The 22,488-nt window shown below is 38.9% G+C and overlaps 2 protein-coding genes across 3 annotated transcripts; both read right to left on the minus strand.

The window, feature by feature from the left end:
- Positions 1 to 577: 577 nt before the first annotated feature.
- On the minus strand, positions 578 to 12,036 carry ppp2r2aa (protein phosphatase 2, regulatory subunit B, alpha a). 2 transcript variants are annotated; one of them, XM_044197239.1, is made up of 10 exons: positions 11,608 to 12,036; positions 11,135 to 11,212; positions 9,562 to 9,659; positions 9,125 to 9,290; positions 8,828 to 8,940; positions 7,594 to 7,771; positions 6,124 to 6,288; positions 5,026 to 5,195; positions 4,723 to 4,814; positions 578 to 4,409 (listed from the first exon to the last, which is right to left on the minus strand). In XM_044197239.1, exons 1-10 carry the CDS (start codon positions 11,612 to 11,614, stop codon positions 4,130 to 4,132), a joined length of 1,347 nt encoding a protein of 448 aa, XP_044053174.1. In that variant the 5' UTR covers positions 11,615 to 12,036; the 3' UTR covers positions 578 to 4,129. The 2 variants fall into 2 exon arrangements, with proteins under 2 accessions (XP_044053174.1, XP_044053173.1); XM_044197238.1 differs by lacking the exon at positions 11,608 to 12,036 and having other exon boundaries at positions 11,135 to 11,225.
- A 3,323-nt stretch (positions 12,037 to 15,359) lies between these two features.
- On the minus strand, positions 15,360 to 21,585 carry vps33a (VPS33A core subunit of CORVET and HOPS complexes). The gene is made up of 13 exons (XM_044197237.1): positions 21,426 to 21,585; positions 20,999 to 21,064; positions 20,693 to 20,820; positions 20,396 to 20,582; positions 20,049 to 20,165; positions 19,735 to 19,909; positions 19,401 to 19,594; positions 18,419 to 18,545; positions 17,986 to 18,053; positions 17,585 to 17,722; positions 17,287 to 17,424; positions 17,020 to 17,188; positions 15,360 to 16,340 (listed from the first exon to the last, which is right to left on the minus strand). Exons 1-13 carry the CDS (start codon positions 21,525 to 21,527, stop codon positions 16,147 to 16,149), a joined length of 1,803 nt encoding a protein of 600 aa, XP_044053172.1. The 5' UTR covers positions 21,528 to 21,585; the 3' UTR covers positions 15,360 to 16,146.
- Between the last annotated feature and the right edge of the window lie 903 nt (positions 21,586 to 22,488).

The raw sequence follows: 22,488 nt of genomic DNA on the forward strand, positions 1-22,488 counted from the left end.
AGAGCATGGGTCTTGTTGGTGTATAATGAATTGGATGTTTTTGTTTTGTTTTTTGCAGGAAGATAAATAAATGTCAGATGATGTATTTTCATACTATCACAGTGATAAGCATTGGGTTACAAGCACATGTGAGGTTTAACAGAAAGAGACAGCACTCAGGTAATCTTCTGCCCTCCACACCTGTACTATCAACCTGTTCCTAATGCTGGGTATTGAGCCCAAGAGGGTTGAGGTGGAGTGAGGTGGAGCAGGTGCAGACTGCTGTCATAAAACTATATACAATGTTGGAAAATTATTTGCTAATGGTCAAATTGACTCATCAGTGGTATCTCTCGGGTCCTGAGATCTGAATCTTGGAGAAGTCATCATGGTCAGAGGGGTCCCAGTGATGTGCAGTGGTAACTACATTCTTAGACAATCATTTTAGCAGCACTGTCTGGCACCACTGTAGGGATTTGTAAATATTTTGCCCTTTTGAAAGCACTGCAGCAACTCTGCCTTGGTGATGAAATAGGCCTAAAATAAGCCTAGCCATGTTTTAAAATGCTTTTATTAATTTATAAACAGTATGTCAGGCTTAGTTTTGTAATTCAATTTAATTGTAGCTCTACAATAACAAAAATCATATCTTAACAAAGCTTCTATTTGTGATCATTTTACATTTACAGCACATTATCTTCCATACATAAACCATAAAGTAGTATGGTCATTTTATTCAGAATTCAGGTTTGAAATTCTTTATTACTTTTCATCTAAATTGTACTTTATTCCATTTGACAAAGACAAACATTGCTGTACAATGAACCCTTTGTAGTTCTTTTCCCCCCAAACAGATCACCAAAACTCTCCTACAATCTTTATTCAAGAGCCCCTTAAAAGAAATAAACAAAATCATACAAATTAAAGAAATTCACAAAAATAAAAAGTGCATTTTGTTTGAACTCCTGTGATACATTAGACATGTATATAACGCTGCTTCAAGTGGGTAAACCTTATAACTTCATTTTAGACAGTTTCCTTGAGATTTCATGATCCTTTGTATGTAGGGCAAGTTTTGTTGACCCAAGGTTCATGTTCAAAAACCATTCTAGCAACTTGAATTTCAAAAACCTACCTGTAAATAAGGTAGTTTTTAATAAAGTCCTGAAAAGCTGCTTTTTTTTTTGAAGGTACAAGGTTTTGATCACAGAGCAGCGGTAAATTCCCCTGAGCAGTCTCCTGTCTGGCATGCCAGAAAGTTCAAGAAACATACTTGATTATCTTATTTCTTTTTAATGCTATAAGAAAGGCATAAGGGTTCTTCTAAATGTCTTTGTGGTTTACACCATAGCCTTGAACAAAAGCTATGAAGACAATATGAGGGGAAAGTGAAAGAGTGAAAGATTATTGGTTAGTTGTTTATTTTTTTATGAATGTGAGCAACTGTTTTTTTTTTTTAATTTAATAATGCTCTGACACTCGTACAGTCTGTGATGACCATCTCTGCTGTGTCTGCAAAGACGGGATTTTTTAAAAAGCCAATGGTACCTCACAAGATATTTTCAAAAAGAAAACATTTCAATTCTGATCTAATACTCTTTTTATACAGATTTTTGCATTTTCAAACATTTCTCACATCTTCCTGATTGTTGGAACAATAGTTATTGAACAGTTATTGAGTGAATGCTTCCTTTGGATGAATGACAGGACAAGGCTGATCACTGATCTCATATTTTGAATGGACAACACTCCTTGTTGATTGGTGTGGAATGGGAAAAAGGTGTCACATTATACATGTTTATACATATATGACATGAGGCAAATAACTAATGACCCTCACACAATCTTGCATTAGACAATAAAGAAAAGTTGTTTTTGAAAAAAGGTTGCAAAATAAGCATCTCATTACTAAAAAGGACATTACCCAGAGCCCTGAGACTCAACAGTAGCTTAACACCACCGTATGGAGATGGGTGGCTATTTTGGTGGCATCCTAGTGATTAGAAATCAGTTCTCTAGGTAGGTAGTGACACATTAACTTACATAAATATGATCCAGTGGACCAATAAGCTTCATGCCCTGATTCAATGGCTTAATCTGTCATCAAAAAGTAACATCAATGAAGTGGAAAACTGTACTATAATCAACCTGTTTGCTCCAGAAGAGAATTGGCAGCATGTGACTGAAGCAAAAGTGTAGCAGAGAAACAGCAGAGTTCATTTTTTGAAGTATTTTCCCATATTCAATACACTCATTAATGGCCGCTTCCATACAACAATCGTCTGCAAACCAAGTGCTTCACAAATTCTCCTTTTTAAATAAACAAGTCAGTCTTCTCCTGTGATGCAGAAGAAGACATTTCATACAATAATTCAAAATCAGTAACTCTGCCTAGTCAATTGACTTGACTAGCTTTAGAGAGAACTTGATTAACAGTTTTAACATCACATGTTGATAAAAATGCCTTTCCCATTTAGACCCACAAGGCCCTATGCTTTCACAGCGAGCAAAATGATCATAAACAAAACCATGGCACAAAAACAGAACGTTAAGATCAAAATGAACCCTGAATCTAACTCAGAAGCATCCGAATAAAGTTCTACATAAACAGCAGTTACAGTCAGCCAAATTAAAAAAAAAAAAAACAAAAAAAAAACCTGTTATAGTGCTTAAGACTACAGAGGTACTGACACCTGAAAATACTTCTTTGGACATCCCACATGAGAAACACATTTCCTTGATGTCACAAAAAGTCTCTATCGTTTAAAGAAATACCCGCCAGAATAAACAAAATATCCCAAAGTCATGACAAAAAGGTGACTTGACCAGGCAACCTGCCATCTACAATCAGTCTGAGACAGACAGCTAAAGAAACTACAGTGATCAGACTGTAATCCTATTGCCTTAATTTATACAAAAATAAATCAGCTATAGTGATTCTTCTTCTTTTATCATCAGGTACAGTACAAAACATCATTAAAAAAAAAAAAAAAAAAAAAAAAAAAAAAAACCCACAAAAAAAAATCCCTCTACAAATCCAGAGGGTAAAGCGGTTGATCAATCTGCAACAACACAACAGGCTTTGTGGGGAAGCTGGTAGCGGCACTCAAGTTTTTGTGACACAGACCATGAGAGAATTAAGCTACATCACGCCATTATGGCCTTCCACGTATATAAGCTTTTGTCCTGAGCGTTATATGGTGGCCCACACATGTCCAGTCTGACCAGGGGCAAGACAGCTTTAAAGGAATATAACCTTAGAGTGTATAGGACTGGTTACTTTGGCATGATTAGCCCCCATTCAACTCCTAAACCACAATACGTGACGAATGTGTGTGCACGCCATTCTTGTGTCCATGTTAAAGGACGACTCTGGTGTTTTGTTTTTAAATGTTTTTGCCCATTAACTAGAAATTACACAGTAAGTTAGTAACATTATTTGTAGAGAATGAACTAAAACATGATATAACACTAGAATAGTCCTTTTAACAGCATAACCGTACTGTACATTAGGAAAGAAGGAACTTGGCAACTTGACAAATACTTAGGGCAAATATGGAGTGTTGACAACTTGCATTAGCAGTGTTTCAGGCCAGTACAAAAAGGAACTTGGTGAAAGAAAGATGTATCAACAGTAGAAAAAATGTCCTATTCAAACTAATAAAACATGGTAGCTACAAAAACTTAAACAAGTGGTAGCTATGACATACAAATGAATCATGTCACAATGGCACAAAATAATATGGAAACCAACTAGCCAAATATGTGTAACACATTTTCCTTTTGGTTTGGGATGTAGTGGAGTTGCTACGGTAGCTTTGTAAATGGAGTGCTCCTAATGGAAAAAAAAAACATGAAACTAAATCCCAAATTCTGGACTCAGATATACATGTTTATAATTCTTATATATATATATATATATATATATATATATATGGAAATGTGGTTGTGATGGTCTGCGTGGATGCACTGTGTTAATGCCACTGTTTGTTGTTGACAGTAAGTCTTGTCACATTCAATACTAAAATCATAAGAGGGCAGATCATATCAAGCCTTCGGGTTTTAGCCAAAGACAGACATATTATTTGTATGAATGTATCAGAGCAGTGGGGCTCAAGCGGGAACTGGGATCTGAGCGGTTCAACAAATGCTAGTTCAGTTTTTCCTGGAATATGTACAGATTGTTGGTGGTGGCCACAGCAATGATGTTGTCCAGAGGATGCCAGGCAGTGTGGAGGATCTTCTTGTTAAAGTCCAGACTGTCTACACTGATCTCATCCTTTTTGCGCTTCCCACCTGTGCTTACTTTGCGAGGTTTCAGGACCGATCGTGGCTTGCTGTTCTCCCGTGATGCCTCTAGGGTTACGTCCTGCCGATAGCCTCTATCAAACATCCTGAAGAAGTTGTTGTAGGAGCCGGTCATCACAACACTGCAGAGAGACAAGGTTTAACCACATTATAATAATGAAGGATAACGAATCGAAAAGCCACTACCAGGAGCATGTACAGAATACCCTTCTGCCACCCAAAGCAAATCATGTGCAGCCTTATGCGCTGCACTGAGCAGATAACCAGAGTAATTGATAAGGCCAGTGTTGCTGTCGTCAGCCCAAAACAGTCGCATGCATCATGCATATTGAATGTGTAGGGAATTCCCAGGCATGATAAAGAAACCAAAAGATGCCTTTCTCAAATGCAAATTTTTCATTTGCATATCAGGTTGCGCATATAATAGATACTCACCTGTCGTTCCCATTCCAACAGCACTCAAACTTGTCGAAGATGCAGTCATTCTCATAGAGTGAACACAACTTACTCCTGAGATATTCATGCACCTGTTAAAAGAAAGTGATGAAGAGCTGTTGTAGTTATAATTAACAGTTGTGTAAGAGTGAAAACAACATAGCAAAAGAATATTTTGATCATGACTTCTGTAAAACACCCCTCCTCTTGTGGAGAGACAGTACAATGATGGCAGGCCTTACAATGTGCAGAAAAACAACTGATGAGCATTACTTTTGTCTCAGTATGGGGACAGTTACAGACCTGATATGTCTCTACTGGCCGGGTCTCCATGTTGAGATCCCAGATTTTGACAGACAAGTAGTCGCGGGTCATCATGTAGCGTCCACTGTGGCTGAACTTTACATCCGAGATGGATGAAATGATTTCAGAAAAGAACGAACGATTGTTTGGATCCTCTGGCTCTTCAAACACTTAAATAAAAAAAATTTTAAAAAAAAGGAGAAAAGGATGCATCTCATTAGTATACACTGCTATTAATTGCAATGACAGGCTACACTTTATATATATATATATATAGCTATGTTAATTTAATGTGGCAACATATAATACTCAGTTTTAATAGTGTGGTCACTGCAGGGACGCACTCATGGTCTGTTTGTGCTCACAGTACCACAGTTTTGGCAAACACAATACATACATATGGTTCTTCGAGCCTGCTTTCTCTAAGAGAGAAGTAGCAGCTTTGGAGCTCTGACCCATAAATAATGGGGAAAGCACTGGCAAACTCCCATACACTGCCATAGAAACTAAAGACTGAATCTTAACTTTTTTTTTTTAAAGGTTCCTACCTTCCTTTAAATTCTGTGCACATATTAAATCTCAACATATTTAGCTACTCCTGCTGCAACTTGCATTGTATAACTCTTTATGAGCAATGGTTGTCTAAACGAAGATTGTCATTTTCCATGTCGCTTTCACAACTGTCTGCTTTCACAAGACTGAGCTGACACAGGAGTATGGCGTGTAGCTAATTAGACTTGTCTTTGGGAAAGTGTGTACTTGTTGATTTTGTGGTATTTGACAACCTTTCACAAGACTCTCAAGCTCACACAGGTGTCTGTGATTTGAACGCCATTTTCATCAACATGCATGTTGGTTGATAAAGATACCACTGCCATTTACAGAAAGACTGGCCTCACAATTGGAGCTGGTCAATCAGGGATTTTTAGGCTCTTGATATGCATTTAAGCACTCTCTTTCTACTAAAGCGAGCACACTGAAAAATTTACCTATTCTAATTTCATTGTCTATCATACACTTTCCTTAGGCATACCACAGGCACACCTCAGAATTCAACAGTTTCCCTGCAGGCACACAACACAAATTAAATTGACTTACGTTTGGCGTGCTTGTCACACAGTGCTGATGCCCTCATGTCACACAGGCGGATGGTGCCCTTGCTGCTGCTGTAGACAAAAGTGTTGCATTGGTTGGGGTGGAACTCCGCTGCTGTGATCACCTCCGTCAACTCCTCCATATTGGCTGGCTTAATGTCAACAATATCTGAAGAAGTGAGGTTAAGGTCGAAGGGCTAAACAGACATTTCCTCAACTTAAGAAATCCTTCAGAAATTAAAGAAATTTTTGTTTGTTTGTTTGTTTTTTTATTATTTAAACATGTACAAACATAGCTTTCCATTGCCATTTTCCCAGTGGCCCAAAATGTATTGCATGGCTCTGGGCAGATCTTGTTATAAAAGTGGTATAATGGAATAATTCTCTAGTCAGAAAATACTTCCCTCTCTGTGATTAAGCATTCAGAATGCCATCTACAAATCATCTGCAATCTAGGTGCTCTGAACTACTCAGGTGTCAACATCAACACTGCCTTTATTTTGTGAATGCACTTATAATGGCAAGTAGCATTTGGCTGGTACATAATTTACCGCTCCCTTAGAGAGTGAGGACACAACAGATTTCTCAACAGAAAGTCATGTGGTCAGCTCAATTTAGAACCAAAACATTTCTCTACACTAAAAACTACTTTGACATTTTACTACTTACACATTTAACTTTTTAAAACTATGTTAGAGCCACTATGTGTAGAAGTTGAAAATTCCTTACTTTGGGGACATCTGGTGGTAGTATCAAATATGACACTGTGGTAGACACCACTGCACACGAATGAAATTCTTTCCTTTTTTTAACTGTTTCGTCTGCCTTAAAACACAAGTGACTACTTTATCTTTCCACACACACACACACACACACACACACACACACACACCAGCACAGAGCCACAAAAGCCTATAGAATCAATAGGATAGGGTAATCTACTGACTTAACATGGATCCGAAAAAAGTGTCTTAATATGTAGTGGGTTTCAGTGTTGTTGCAGGAACGGAGTAACGCACAGCCTGTGTCCAATTTGACTGATGTGTGGTGGGCAGGTGAACAGGATGCATCATAATCTGATAGTGAGTCAGAGCAAAGGAAAGAACTAAACTAACCAGGACATACCATTCATTATTTCACATTGGACATATTCAGGAAAAATCAAAGTCCCACAAACTTATGTGCTCTTAAAATGGACCGCAACTTTGACCACTTTTTCTTAATCAAACTGGACACCAATAACAAATAAACATTTCCAAACAACAGTTACTGCTTAGAAACTAAAACGCTCAATCATAAAAACCCATGGAAGACATTTGTATCAGCTCGAAAGGTTGAATTTTCCAGTACTGTCTTGCTATGCCACACCTTTCTTCCACAGGAGTGATAATTAAAGTCTATGGGAATAACTAATGAATTACATCAAGACCTATAGAAGATGGTGACTGCATGGAAATAAACAACAAAAGGATACTAAAGCTGCGATCAGTGATCTCCAGATTCCACAGGTTAATGCGCAGGTCATCTGCAGACAGGTATGTCTCACAATCACTATTGACAGAGATGGAGTTGATATGGTAGGTGTGAGCATTCGCAAACACTCGTCTAGGGCTGGCTTCCACCATCAAGTCCATGGGCCTGAATACTGGTACCTGAGGAGAGGAGCAGGGCTAGTGTCACTTTATTTTCAGAGAAAATACAGTAGATTGTGTGGTCATCAAATTGTCCTCTAATTTATAAATCACATTTTTTATGGGAAAAAAAAAAAAAAAAAAAAAAAAAAAAAAAAAGGATTTTTCCCACCAGGCACAAAAATTGGCCTAAACTGTTCCTGTAGCACTGGTGAAGAGGCAGACAGATGTGGTTATTGCATAAGTCTGGCAATATTCTATATTTTTACATTTTGGGGATTTTGCTGGTAGAAAAAAAAAAAGAAAAAAGAAAAAGGTTCCACTAATACTGACGCAAACAGTAACTGTTAATGGTCTAGCCTCAGTGTAACAGGCTAGTCTGTTAAACTGAGTCTATATTTGGAAACTATTCAATAAATATAGATCAGTGTTTCCCAAACTGGAGGATGCACATGACCAGTTAAAGACTAGACCTTTTTGAGAGCAGACACTATGACTTGTCAAACAAAGGTGTAGCTAATAAGATGAATTGCTGCATTGCAGTAATTGCAGGAATGAATTGTTAATGTTATTAGTTACATCCGTGCTTTTGCTGGTAAGACAAGTCAATGTCTGCTGAATGTCGGCATGAATCAAAAAACAACTGACAAGTTGTCACAGACAGTGCCATAACGACTGGGGGACAATGGCGAGGAGAAAGTATACAATACTTCACCTTTGTTTTAAATAATTAAAATTTAATAAGCTTTTGAAAGTGCAACACAATTGGTCCCAATTTTATAAAACGCTTCATTAAAGGCAGACTGATTTCTACTATACTTCCGTCCATGTGGGGTAATAGGATGCTGTACACACCCATAGGGTATTGGGCTTTCAAATAACTTGTAACCAAGCTAAACATATTTCAGTTTTAATTCATTACCTTGATTTATTCATTTAAGGAAAGGATGGAAAGTAACTACAGAACTATAGCTTACAATTACAAACTAGGCAAATTAAAACAGTTAATAACGACATAATTAATAATACATACATGTTCATCATTATCGAGACAGCGATAAAGCAATTTTTACACACCCGTAGTGTTGTGACAGTATTGGGATCTCTGTATCGCCCATCTTCTTCCTTCAAATTGTAGCCCTCTGGTCTCTTGTCACGCTCACTAATTTTCCACAGCTTTATGGTTTTGTCTGCCAATGAAAAATAGCAGAGATCACGAAAAACTCATATTCAGTAACAGAAGAAACTGTGTAAATTTAGATTACTTGCTGCCAAATGGTGTCTCCAGAGGACAGATGGAAAGGTTTCAGTTTATACTAGCTAAATATCACCAAATCACACTTGCTGCTAATGAGAATACAGTGGTTTACTAACCATTTGTAGACAAAAGGAACTGTGCTGCGTTCTGCTGAGGCAACCATCGAATCTTGTTGATTTTCTCCTCGATCTCAAGGCTTTTCAGGTAGTCAAACTCAGGCTCATGGCTCTGGAAGGTGCTGTAAACATTGTACTCTCCTCGACACTGTGGCTGATTCTTACTCTAAACAATGACAGCCAGCAGATCAGAGTTAAGTTCAAGTATTAAAGATAGAAATAGATGCTGAGAGCAAGAGTCAGCGTTTCAGCTCATGTATGACCAGAGGCCACATAGTGTTTGGTTTGTTCATTTCAAATGGTATTTTCAGGTTCAATTCTGAATTCAGTCAAATATACAACCAGCTTGACCAAGTTATTAATTTATTGAATGTGAAAAACAATGATTGCACTGTTTGTACACATTTAGTTTAGTCAGATGAGTCACCAAAGCTTACCTCTGGCTCCTGCTGAAAGATGACAACACGACCCCCCTTGTCCCCAGTGGCTAACAGCTCCCCAGAGCGGTTGAATTCAACGGTCGATATGATGTCAGCTGTCAATAAAGGTAGTGTAATTAGAATAAACTTAGCACCCCCCCCGAGTGTAATTTGTTACTGTAGTAGGGAGCCTGTTGTGTAAATCTGAACCTGCTCTATAGGAAAAGTGCAATGAGATAACTTCAGTTATGAATTGGCACTATATAAAATAAAATTGAATTGAATAGTGCAATGGAACTAAAAGTCTACTAAACACTCTTAGGAGGGGATAAAACTTGCCATCAGCACTTTTCAAAGACAAGCATTCTCATCAAATCCTACAACACAACAATCAATCACTGTTTACAGGCTGGCACTATTCTGAGCTAGTGCAATCCTTAATATAGACTATGGTGTTGTTCCGCTCTTAACACAGCACACAAAGTGCCTGATACGACCTGACTCCATACAAACTGTCATATACAGCAAAAGAGTGCAGAGTGAAGGAGAGTATTTCTGTAGGAGACAAAACTACTACACTATTGTAGTAAGCATAAGCTTCCTACCTATGAACTGGAGAGGCTCACATTTATACTTGTTCTCAGGAAAAAATTACTGTAAACAACTGTGTAGTCCTTTACACACAAATAAGTCCACTGTGTACTGTACGTGCTTAGGGTACTTGTGAATTTACTAATTGTACAATGGGAAAAGGGGCGGCTGTATCTATGGAAGTAAAAACTTGATAAATGTATTGAGAACTACTACTTGGTAGAAAATAGTTCAATGAAATCTGTCCTAAATGTGGATTATCCTAGGTAACCAATACATTGTTTCTGTAAAGACACTTTGCTGTGAAGGCTTTCATTACATGTCATTTTGTGATACTTTGAGGACAACATTACCTTCACCTCCAATTATATTGAGTCTCAAAATATATGACCATCTGCATGGCTAGATACCGACAGAGCTAAGTGGCAAAGTTTTATTTTAACTTGGCCTATCAGACCCTTTGAAAGTGGGACATTAAATGCACTCTGTGTATAACATATCTGACGTTGAACTCAAGCAAACTGATTGCTCAATCAAATAAAAAATGCACTGCTTCAGTAACTTCCTACTTATTTACGAAACGCCCTTGTCCTGCAGAGGTAAAATCTGCGACTATTCAATTATGATAGGCATTTCACTCCCAAGCATGCAAATATTACATTACAAATGGACAAATACACTGAGGAATTGTAAAAGTAGTGACTGCTGACATTTTGCAGCAAAAACAGATGAATGTTCTCAGCCGTCCGCCAGTTTTATCAGTCTGTAACAGGCCTAAGTTACTGGACTATCAGCAAGAGTGTGCCACACCACTGACCCTTTTACTTAAGTGCAAACAGGTTAATGCTCTAAAATAGCAATCACTCATAGAACTTTTCATGATATGCATAGATACCTGCAACAGAAAGTGTAGCATTAGAGCTAACTTCAAAACATCCATGCACATGATGCCAATCAGACAGTGCAGGTTAGCAACAGTTCAGTGACCACATGGACTTACCTTCAGCGACATCATCGTCTATCGCTCCTTTGACTTGGGAAAAGCACCACTGCACATCACTGTTCCCACCACCGGCCCCTGCACGAAACATAAACCCAAGTTTTAACCCACCGCCATCAAAGACAACTTTACACGCGTTAGCCTGGTGCTAACTTAGCTAAAACCAGTAATGTAACAACAAGGCCGCATTTGACTTCATATTAATTACATATTTCAACTGGCGTAGCATATTCCCAAGCACAGGATGTAGTTTACGCACGTTTGCTGTGGAAAACGTTCACTTTCACACTGTCAGTGACATACACTAGCATCTTGGAAGTATCCTAGCTTGCTAGCTAGCGTGCGAGGGTTAATCACAACAGGCAAACCCATCATCTGTGCTGTACAGGATAGTAACTATAATAATAATAATAATAATAATTAATAATAATTAAACCTCAGACACTCCGACAGTCGTTGTTCCCTAGTTTTACCTGCCATGGTGAGCGACTCGGACAGAGGGTATCTCTGTAGCGGGCTCGGGCCCTGGACTGGAGCAGTGCTGACCCGGGTCGGCTGGGTGGTTCTGACCGAGAAGCAGTGGAGGAATAAATCTGGGAGTGCTGCTAGTACCTCCGAAGACCGTGCACGTCCTCGGTCCAGTTGATATAATAGTCAGCACGAAATAGTTTTCAACTAAAGAAAGTAAACCACAATCCTTAGTACTGAATTTTAGACTTTGCACTCTACTTTGAGATTTCCCTCGCCTCTGCCTCTCCCAACATTACACTTTCAAAATGGCGCAACGCGGGCGGTGTTCAGCAAGCATCAAACGGAGAGCGGTGAGGGTGCATCATGCAGTTTTAATCTGGCTGACTCCTGAGCCGTCAGCGACGTGGGTCTTTTTCCTGTCCCCACAGACCACATGGTTAATTGATTTACAGCGTGTTTAATTTTCAATGAAAAGTCACAAGGACTTTTTAGAAAACCCTGTAATAGCTAAACCCCGCCCATGTTTATTGTTTCAGTAAATGAAATCGAACTAACCGCGCACGCAGCGTTGGTTTTTGACTTCACAGCTAGTGAACTAGATTTGGTATTAAGTTTAATTTGGAATTTAAGAATTTTTAAAGCAATTTTTATTTAAGATTTAATTCAAGTGGCAACTAAAGGTAATTCAAATACCATTCATAATATGTATGGCAGTTACAAACAATTATTGAATACATTTTGGGGTGCTGCTTCTGACACATTAAAACGTCAAATTTAGTGTGATCTGTCTGCCGCAGTTTCTCGCACCCGACTGACATCAGTTTTGGTGGATGCCGCTCAGAAAAGGCCAGCATCGGTACAAAGATGTAAAAAAGTGAGTGACAAACGAACTGCTCCATTACAACTTGTCATAATAGTAAAAGCTCAGGTGTTACTAATAACATCAAGTATGGCTCTGTTGAATTCAAGTGTCCTAGTAAGTCATGACAGTGAGGCAGCATGAACAGTAAGCTCACCATGAAACTGAAGCAGCTAAATGGAATTCAGCTATCATTTATTTTATTATTTACACGTGTGCTTTTCCTATTGTGACATGTCAAAATGTCTTCTGTGTCCACAAAAAAGACCTATTGATACATCCCTCCCCCAATCACACTCTCTGTTCATTATGTGTATTATTTAGCTTTTGGTTGACAAAAATGTAAATGATTTTTTAAAAAGACAGTGCCAGCAGAGAGATTGCAGGAAATAAGGGAGAGAGAGATGCAACAAAGCCCCCAAGCCAGACTCAAAGTGGGGACATTGCTGCTCATGGTCGGCATCATAACCCCTAAGCCACAAGGACACCCCAGTTTTTGGTAATTTGACTGATCACAAATTTATTTAGGAACATGCACCATGTAAGCACAAAATAAAATGAAATAAAGGCCATAAAACTAGATTTTTACTCTAAGGCTTAAGGCTCAAATAATTTCTGTTTATATTGTGCTTTGGTCAAAATCCCATCAGAAGGGACAGCTTTGTTTTACTAAGTCATTCAGGAGAAATTAGCACTATTACAGAAAAATAGTCCCCCTCCAGCTTTGCCACTGCTGAAATGCCTTATTTACAAAAACATTTTTGTCAAACTTTATATGTGCTTCCCAAGGAAAAATACACAGTACTGTTTTTGTATGCTACACAACCATACACGTTTTATAGCATCATTGTGGTCATTTTGCAACTCAGCAGATATCACAGTACAGTGATTGTACATTTAAACACTGTCAACAAACACGTCTAATGCAAACTGGCTTGTTTAAAATGAGTTTCGCTGTAAAGTTGCTCTATATGCCTGCAACACCATGTTTAGATTGTTCAGAAATTTTAAGCAAAACGGCACAAAAACCAGCTCTACTGCAGATTGTAACTCAAATAAGGAAACAAACATGACATCACTCCAGCTCTTATTGTTGTGTGGGGAGACATTAATAATTTATAGGCACTGCATAGACCACAAATCCCAACAAGGTCTGCCTGATCAACTTCATTAATGAGCTCCAAGTCCGAGAACAGGCTCTTTCTTCGACAGTCGGTTTCTTTTTACTTTCCCACCATGAAATAAGTGGTCCATCTGGCAAGGAGCAAAGCACCAAACAGCACCGTGTAGCTGAAGAGAACAAATTTGAGGATTTCCCTGAATGTTCGGAGGAAGCGGATAAACAAGGGATCCACATCCAGAGGCTCATGCTGTGTCTTCTGCCTGCCACCAGGTTGAGTCAGGTGTCCTATGTTTTCACCTCGACCCATTCTGAAAACACACGTTTGTCAAGTTTCAGAATAGAATACAACAGAATAGAAAACGACTTTAATAGCAACTTTAATTTAAGTAGGAAATACATTTTTTTAGTGCTTTAGGTATTATTAAATGTGTTCAAGTTTATTTGTGTTAGATGTGCAAATTTATTTGTGCCTAGCTTTGTAGAGGCTAAGGCGGCTGCAGTCACAAGACCAGTGTTAATAATTTATCTGTAAATTACACTAAATGGGTTCAGTATTGATCTGCTTTGTTTGTGTATAGTCATAAAGAATATAGACTGTTGAACAGCTTCAGGATTCATCTTTCATGACATCTTAAACTGTTAAAATATTTTTAGGGAGACATGCTGAAGCTGTAGGATATGCAGCTTTCTGAGTAACATTTAATACATTCATGTATGTTATCTTTGAAGTAGTTATTCCTCAAGCTACAGAAGTTACAGCCAGGCTTGTATATGAACCTTGTTAAGCAGAATAAATGATGCTGATATATAAATACACGGTTTTGTTGTAATGTCTCACAGTTAAAAGGAAATGGTAGCACAATGTAGTCAGTTGTCATATTTAAAATGAGTTAATATCTTGTCCTGTAAAGGTTTAACAGACTTAAGGTAAACTGAAACATACAAAATTCAAACACGCATGAATGACAAACAAGCTCAAGATAGAATTTGCACAGTAAAAAACTTAAACCAATCATACCTTGGTGTTGTTGGAGCAGGGCAGGAGCTGATCAGAAAGTAGGCTCCTGTGCTTCCAGCCCTGAAGTCCAAGTTGGTGTGTGCTGCCTTGAGCGTTTCAAGCCCTTATGGCAGAGGAGGGGCCAAAAGCAATAACTGATCACAAGGATCTGAATCCCCCGGGACTGATCTAATGGGAGTTTAAGTCTTCAGTGCACCTGCTTCTCAAACGAAGACATTGTAGTTTAAGATTTTGGCCATCAAGCAAAAACCACCTAATTAAGTATTTTCAGATTAATCAAATCAGTTTCCAAGTCTTCTAGCCAATCAACATAGAGGAAACTGACAAAGATTTACCTGAGAAGAGTTGACCAAAATATCTGAGTCAGTCCTGTCAGCAGGTCTCCCTATGTTCATAATATAAGGCACAGAGAAGGTATTGACTGAAACAGAGATCAAACACCCTCCTGCAGCAGTTATCCTCTACCGGAACATGGAGCAAATGGCCTCCTAATTCAATCAGCGTCCTGCGCTGTCAAATCATGGGCTGCCATGGGTTGAGCTCTCCAGACAGCACAGGGCCATTACCGGATGATCGGGAGGCCTGTTACTGCGCTAATTGCTCCTTCAGAGAGCAGGACCACTGCTGACAGATACACTCCCATCCCTGCCTTTCATCTGCTCTCCCTGATCACAATCAACTTGCCTTCCTGAAAATTATCTGCTAAACAATAGGCAAAATGGCTGCCCACATGACCAAGTAAGACTAATCACAGTTACACTGGTTAATTCTTTATTTACCTATTTTTATCCCAGCAAAGGCCACACAAAACAGAAAACTGCATATTTAATCATCTTATACATGACATCATCACAAACATCCCAAAGATTTTAATCATACATACATATATACAGTAGCTCCATAGTAGAGCAATGGCTTCAATGATGGAAATGTAGCCAGAGGACAAAGGGATTGTACAATAAACAGTAGCCTTCAACCAGCTTTATAGTATATTGTCTGGATGCAAATTAAGGACTGGAAAAAAAAAAAAAAAAAAATTAAAAAAGGTACCCCGTAGCACTTATGACCACTAGAAGCGCTAGGGAGCAATGTTTTCACAAGTGGGTCAACATTTTGTTTGTATCATTCATGTGCATGAGGCCACAGGCGCGTGATACATATTCCACTATTCCACTGATCTGCAGTCGGTGGTGGTACCGTACAAAGAAGCGTAGTAAAGCACCAGCAAAGGCAAGCAAGAAAACATGGATGATAACAATGTATAATTAAAATATATTTTTTAAATCAGTGTTACATAAGCGTTCAACATTTTTGTCAGGCCTTAAGGATACGCACAGTGCGTTTTGGTCTGTAACACTGAATGTAAACATAAGTTTGTTTACAAAAAAACTCTGCTGGGCACCTTTAAAGAGCATGCTGCTGTTTAACCAGCACAGACATCAATGAAACACCTGCAGTACACTGACATGGACATAAAAACAGCAGCTGAGGTTTTCTGAAGGATGGGGTGTTTGATGTGGCCAGGTGTACATGCAGGTGACTCAGGAGGTCTGGGATTCAGGCCGGTCCATGAGGGATTTGATCCAAGTCGTGCCGTTTATGAGTTTTGTGGTGGCTATAATATACTCCATCCCACTGTCTTCCATTTGAGAGAGGAAACGAAGAGCAGCTATTTCTGCATACGACACTCCACCAAGGAAGAACACCAGCGTTGTCCGATTCTCCCCCTGCTGGCCTGTACGACGACAAAAAAGAAAAGAAAAAAAAGATGCAAACAAAATGTAAAAGCTAAATTAACTAAAAAAGGGAAATTGCGAGCATGACCTTTAATTCACTCTGACATGGCAGATCCATAAATTTTCTGCCATTGCCCGCTTAAACAAAATACAACAATGTAAGAGGGCCAAGTCCCTTCTGCTAAAGCGCCATACTCTGAAATGTGAAAAACACTAATTTAGCCATCACCCTCCCCCTAGATTAAAGTCCTCTATTATCACCTTTTAAAATCCAATGTAAGCCAGACATGTAGAAACAAGTCAACTGTCTGATGCCCAAACTCACAATTCTAATTAGCACATTTCAAATTGAGTGTATAATTAAATTCATTATTCACATCAGTGTAACACCTACTACTGCCAATACAAAAAGATGGAGAAAAACTGAAGGAAATCCCTGGTCACTGACAAATCAAGCACAATGTGTTTTTATCTAGCCTTCTCTTGAAGGCAGACAAACACTGACAGTGCTTCTGTGGTGTTGTCAGCTTTATGCCATCAATCTGCTGCTGTTCAGCACTTGACTTAACAGAAACAAAGCCTGTCTTATCTGCATGTAGCAGGCAGGAGGTCGTTTACTTTTTTTCTGTTTTGTGAGCAGCAGGGCAAACAGCAGACCTAGTTTGTATTGGTCCTTACGTTTCTTATGAAGCCCGGCAGGCAGCTGTTGTCTCTCCTCAAAGTGTGGGCCTGGAAGCATCTTCAGCACCTCTTCGATGCTACGCCACCCGGGCCTGGCCAAGACCTGGGTCAGTCGGATGCTTAGTGGAGCGTAGCCACTGTACACGTAGGAGATGTCGTTGGGGTTCTGGGGGAAATCAAAAACCACACAGCCAAAGAGGTCAGGCCTCAAAGGTGCATGGGTTTAATCCTCAAAGTTCTTCCTTCTTTTCATAAATCTCTTACCTGTTCATTGGCGTCCTCCATCCACAGTTTAAGGGTTTTTCTAATAGTGGGGTAGTTATTCCTTGAGCTTGTCTGTGGCTTCAAAAGACCCGTCTTCTCTAAGTTGTTCAGTGTTAGTATGTGTTCATAACCATAGGTCTTCACAAAAGACAAATAAAAAGGCATCATTAACAATTATTTAAAAAAGTCCACAGTACACAGCAATTCACCACTATTTTTCTTGGTTAATGCAGCGGGAATGTTTGGACACAGAGAAGGCACCACCACCATAAATAAATCTTTACGTCTGGGACTCTACCTGCTGAATCTCCCTCTTATAGTAGTCAAACACCTTCTGCTTGAGGCCGTTGTTGCAGACTGACTGCATACACACCAGACGCAGAATCTTGATCAGTGGATCCTTTTGGGAAATGCAGTCTTCTATATATGTGTTCACCTGGATAGTAAAATAACGTTCATCAGAACTACAGTGAACCCATCAAGTATATAAATCACTTTGCAAACCAGACCATTTGTATAAAACCTAAATCAGTGCCGGATACAAAAATTTGAATAACAAATGCAATAAGGCATCTCCGATTATTTTGATGATTTCAGTAAACTTTAGTAAAATTGTATGAAACCATAGTATATGGGGTTAGAATCATTTTTATGACAGATTAGCTTTAGAAAAACAATAGGTATATAGATGAAGAATACCTTGTCTGTGTCGACTCCAGTCATAAACTCCTGCTCAACTGTTAGATTATCAAAGAAGGCGTCAGATGCTGAAGCAAGAGACATAAATTAGATTTTATCACATTATAACAAACATTAAACACACAATGATGCAAGAAAAGAGAAATACAGGATTATACAGTCCTTAAAACCAGAAGGAATAAAACATAGAAACATGTAGGTTTTATAACGCTATTCCAAACACCCAAACATTTTAAATGATTTATATTATCACTACACTATTAACAGTTATTTAAAAAAAAAAAAGAAAAAAGAAAAAGATTGTGTGTAGGTTTTCACAAACCACAAGGCTTTATTTTGGAATTCTGAAAATATGGTTTGAGAATCGTGCCAAAATGCAAACAGAATAAAATGGAAAGCAGCTTAAGGGGAAAAGAGGGGGTTATTTACGCACTGGTGATGTCCTTGATCAGCTCTGCTACAGAAGTGTGGTTAGCCAAGGAGCTTCGTGCTGCCTGCATGTGAGGCAACTGAGACACAAACTGCTTTATTTCTCCCACTGTTTTGGCATTATGGCGTTCCTAAAAAAACAAAAAAATATCACTTTACTTGTTGAGTAGTTAATATGTTAAATACTGCAGCTGAGAAAAATAGAATTTAAATGATGGAATCCAATTTAATTACCACAAAAAGTCAATCATACAGCACATCAGTATATGAAATTAGATCTAAAAACAGGTTTGAACATGGCAGACAATTTAAATGTACCAAAAACAAGGCTAGGAAGCTGTTGCTCCTTTATGTAATTAAATATTTGTAGACAAAACAGTTTAACCCATATACTCGTTTTTTTCTATTAAATACAACTCCCACACAACATACAATAAACTATTTTAGTTTGGTGTCTATCTACACAAATTCCCTTCAGACTAAACTATGACAACACACACACAAAATCAATTACGTTCCTGAAAACCTTTCTAATAGAAAGCGTCTTTCCCTACATTGGCAAAGAGCAGCCTGCTCATGCTCACTGCTTTCCAGGGTTAGAACACCTCTGATGGTGCATAATTTTGCTTATTAACAATCTCTACTAATGTAGTTTGTATTACAATCGATGAACCTGAGTTCTGAGCTGATGAGAGAATTCTAGTATGTTGGGCCTTTTAAGCATTCTGCTTGAACAATTAGTACTTTCTCTTATCTGTAGGTGATTGTCATCACTTCCCTAACCTCATGGATTTCTGTTATGACCTTTGTGGTAAAAAATGCCACAGAGATTACAATCAGATCAGCTGAGATGTCTGGATGTCTGGAAATGATCTAATGTAGCTCCCTGGAAGCACCAGGCATTGCAACATTAACATTGTTTTTACACTATAATCATTTTAGAGCAGGCAAATATGCTAGAGCAACAAAGATGCGGCAAGTCCAACCTCAAAGGCAGCTGAGATTATTTTGGCCTTCTTGCTGAGCGCGGCTCCAACAGCGTTGAAATTTTTGTCCCGTATTTCTGCATACAGTTCCTCTGCTGAGTTGAGCTGTAACTTCTTGGGCTCTGTGGGTAAATCTTTACTTGCCTCACCTTGCTTCTTCTGCGCAAACTTCTCAGGAGGCAACTTGACATAACCTGTGAGTCAGAGGGAGTAAAAACAAGGACATTTAAGAAACACACAAATATTTGCAGACTTAAGATAACTATAACAGTGCATTCACATCTGACTAACATTCACACATAATGAGAAGGAGTCAAACAAGGTTCATTCTGACCGTTATTGATTCCATAGATCTCGTCAATGAGACCCTCGTAGGTGAGCTGTGTGGCCAGAGGGGTGAGCAGGTCAACATTACGGTCCAGGAGGAGCAGAGTGTCGAACACGGGCAGGATCTGATTCTGACTGCCGGCAAACTCCCTCTTCATCCTCAGCATCATGTTGGCAACATGCTGAGAACAAGCAGAGCATTTTTGTCTTCAAACAAATTCATTCAGCTGCTGCTGAGCCTCTGCCCATGTCCAATTAGTTTCAATATAATTCTTATCATCATTTTTCATCCAAAATGATTCCACCTCACACCATACTCACCCGTGCACAGTCTCCTTTCCCATATATCTGTGGAATGGTGCCATACAGTGCCTGTAAGGTCATGAGACCTTTGGCTGTGTGGTAAAGGCTTGTTTGGTCATTTTCTAAGTAGCACTCCTGCAAGAGACAAAAAGAGGTAAGAACACATCATGATAGTTGGAAATACACCACAGCTTTAGGTGTGAAATTCAAAATATTTCCTTACAATTATCATAATGTCACTATGTTAAAAAATATTGGTTGAACAGCTGTTGATTTGATGTTCACTTTATAACACATAGATACTTCATTCGTAGAGCAGCAGAGTGGTTGATATACTGTATTTGGGATGTACCAGTTGAACACACCCTGAAAGCACTTTCATACTCCATGGAGAGCAGGTCACCATCATAGGGAATCAGGTCCAGGATATATTCGTCAATGTTGATGAAAGAGCCCAACACACCCTGCTCCTTCAGTCGCTGTTCACACAGCATGCTCCGCCGAGGCACAAACAGAATGTGGAAGTCCCGTGACGAATGCATCTTGTCCTCACTAAAAAAAGGTGCACAATTCAGGGCAAATATGTTAAATAATGTTACATCAAGAAAATGCCTTTACACTGTTTACACTGTGGAGCTTGACAATGACACACATAAACAGACCTGAATACATTCTCAGCAATGATGTCCATGAGCTCCAGTCTGGGACGAACAAAGAAGATGATATTTTTGACGTCAGCAGAGGGGAGCCTGCCACTCTTGAGGGTGAACATCTTTTCCACTTCATGTTCCTGAGAAACACAGTAATAAACACACAACATGTGTTTGACAGCTACAGTTAACGAAAGCCTAAGCTATGTTAGCTATATGGTACATTACTGTGCTTTTGACGTCAGATACCTCACCTGGGCCTGGGTCTATAGGGTTCCTTTACAATACAAAAACTGTGCACAGAAAGCACGTACTTACCTTCAGTAGAGAGTACTGAGCTATCAGTCCAAAAGGTCCCGTGAGATATTCATCCCAAACTATCGCCTAAAGAGCAAGGGCACATAAAGTTATGTATCTGTATGCGGCAATGTTTGCTGTCAGTGTTACCTATGATTTAGCTAATGGTTCCAATTATGAATTGATATAGCCACCCTAAACTCACATGCAGATATGCCACTGGATATATTGTCAGAAGGTGTAGTGTTTGAATATATTCACATTCAAAACATAACTATCTCTCAACACAAGCTGCAATATTATGTTTTTTGTAAGATGTGCCGACCAACGACAGCTCCATGATAACGTTGAGGCTGAAGAGACTAGCTCAACTGTCAGATCCACGGAAATGGATAACTCTCGTTGTTTCGGCCATATTTTGCATGTTTATGTGTGTTCATTAACTTACCTTGCTCCCCGCACACTTGTCCAAAAACTCTCGAAGCTCTTTTCGTGCTGCTTCTCTCAAAATGTTTAAATTGACTCTGCCATACGATAGGTGGGCAGCCATCTTTCTTTATCAGCAACACAACACATCAGGTGACCACAGCGGTGAAACGCAATCACATGACCAAAGAAGATACAACATCAAGATAGTTCTCACCATAAAACAGCCCAAAAGCTTATTCCTTCTAGCCTATGTAAACTTCCTGTCCCTTAGTCTGAACATTTTACAATGGTCTGAAATTATCATAAGTAGCGGTAACTAGCTATCTTAACAGCATAGCTATCCATATGTGGCTTGCAGCAGCAGCTAATTCGTGTTACGCGTGCGTACTGGGTGCTCGTTAAACAATTCACTAAAGCCAGTTTTGAGTAATATCTACATCTCACATGCATACATACATATATATTTTAAACATTTCTGCGGAGACGACGTGTATCTGAGTGAATATTTTCCCAATTTTAGTATTCTTAATGTGGGACGCGAATAAGGAAGTAGGAGGGGAGTAACTCTTGCTTCATCTGTAGTCTTGTCCTGTGTGTAGGTGCGGCAAACATACATTGTGACCGCTAAAAACTGTGCCTCTAATAATGTAAATCCAAATTATTTTCACAGTGAGAGTGTTTTTGCATTTTTTTGTACCGATTCCACTGATGTTACACAGAAATATATTTTGCAATAAAGCAAAAGAGGCGAATTTCATCCTTTCTGTGGTGCAATGGATACTTAATCCGTTAGATGGCGCGATGTCGCCACATTAAGAATCAAAGCTCTTAAAATTGAGATACTCGTGTTAGAATTTCAGTGGTTGTTTAAATTGTTGCTGCAAAATAATATATTAACCCAGCTCATGTGACTGGAAAGAAAGTTCCAGCAAATTCTATCATCATGTGGGAAACATGAATGTATTCCAGTAGATAGTACTATTTGTTTGCTGCCAAATAGTAGAATATTTCGGAGGGTCCATAGTTATGGAGGATTAAAATAAACACAAAATGAAAAGCAAAACGACTTTTAAGATAGAAAT

The sequence above is a fragment of the Siniperca chuatsi genome, linkage group LG5, assembly GCF_020085105.1.
Source record: "Siniperca chuatsi isolate FFG_IHB_CAS linkage group LG5, ASM2008510v1, whole genome shotgun sequence".
Classification (NCBI taxonomy): domain Eukaryota; kingdom Metazoa; phylum Chordata; class Actinopteri; order Centrarchiformes; family Sinipercidae; genus Siniperca; species Siniperca chuatsi.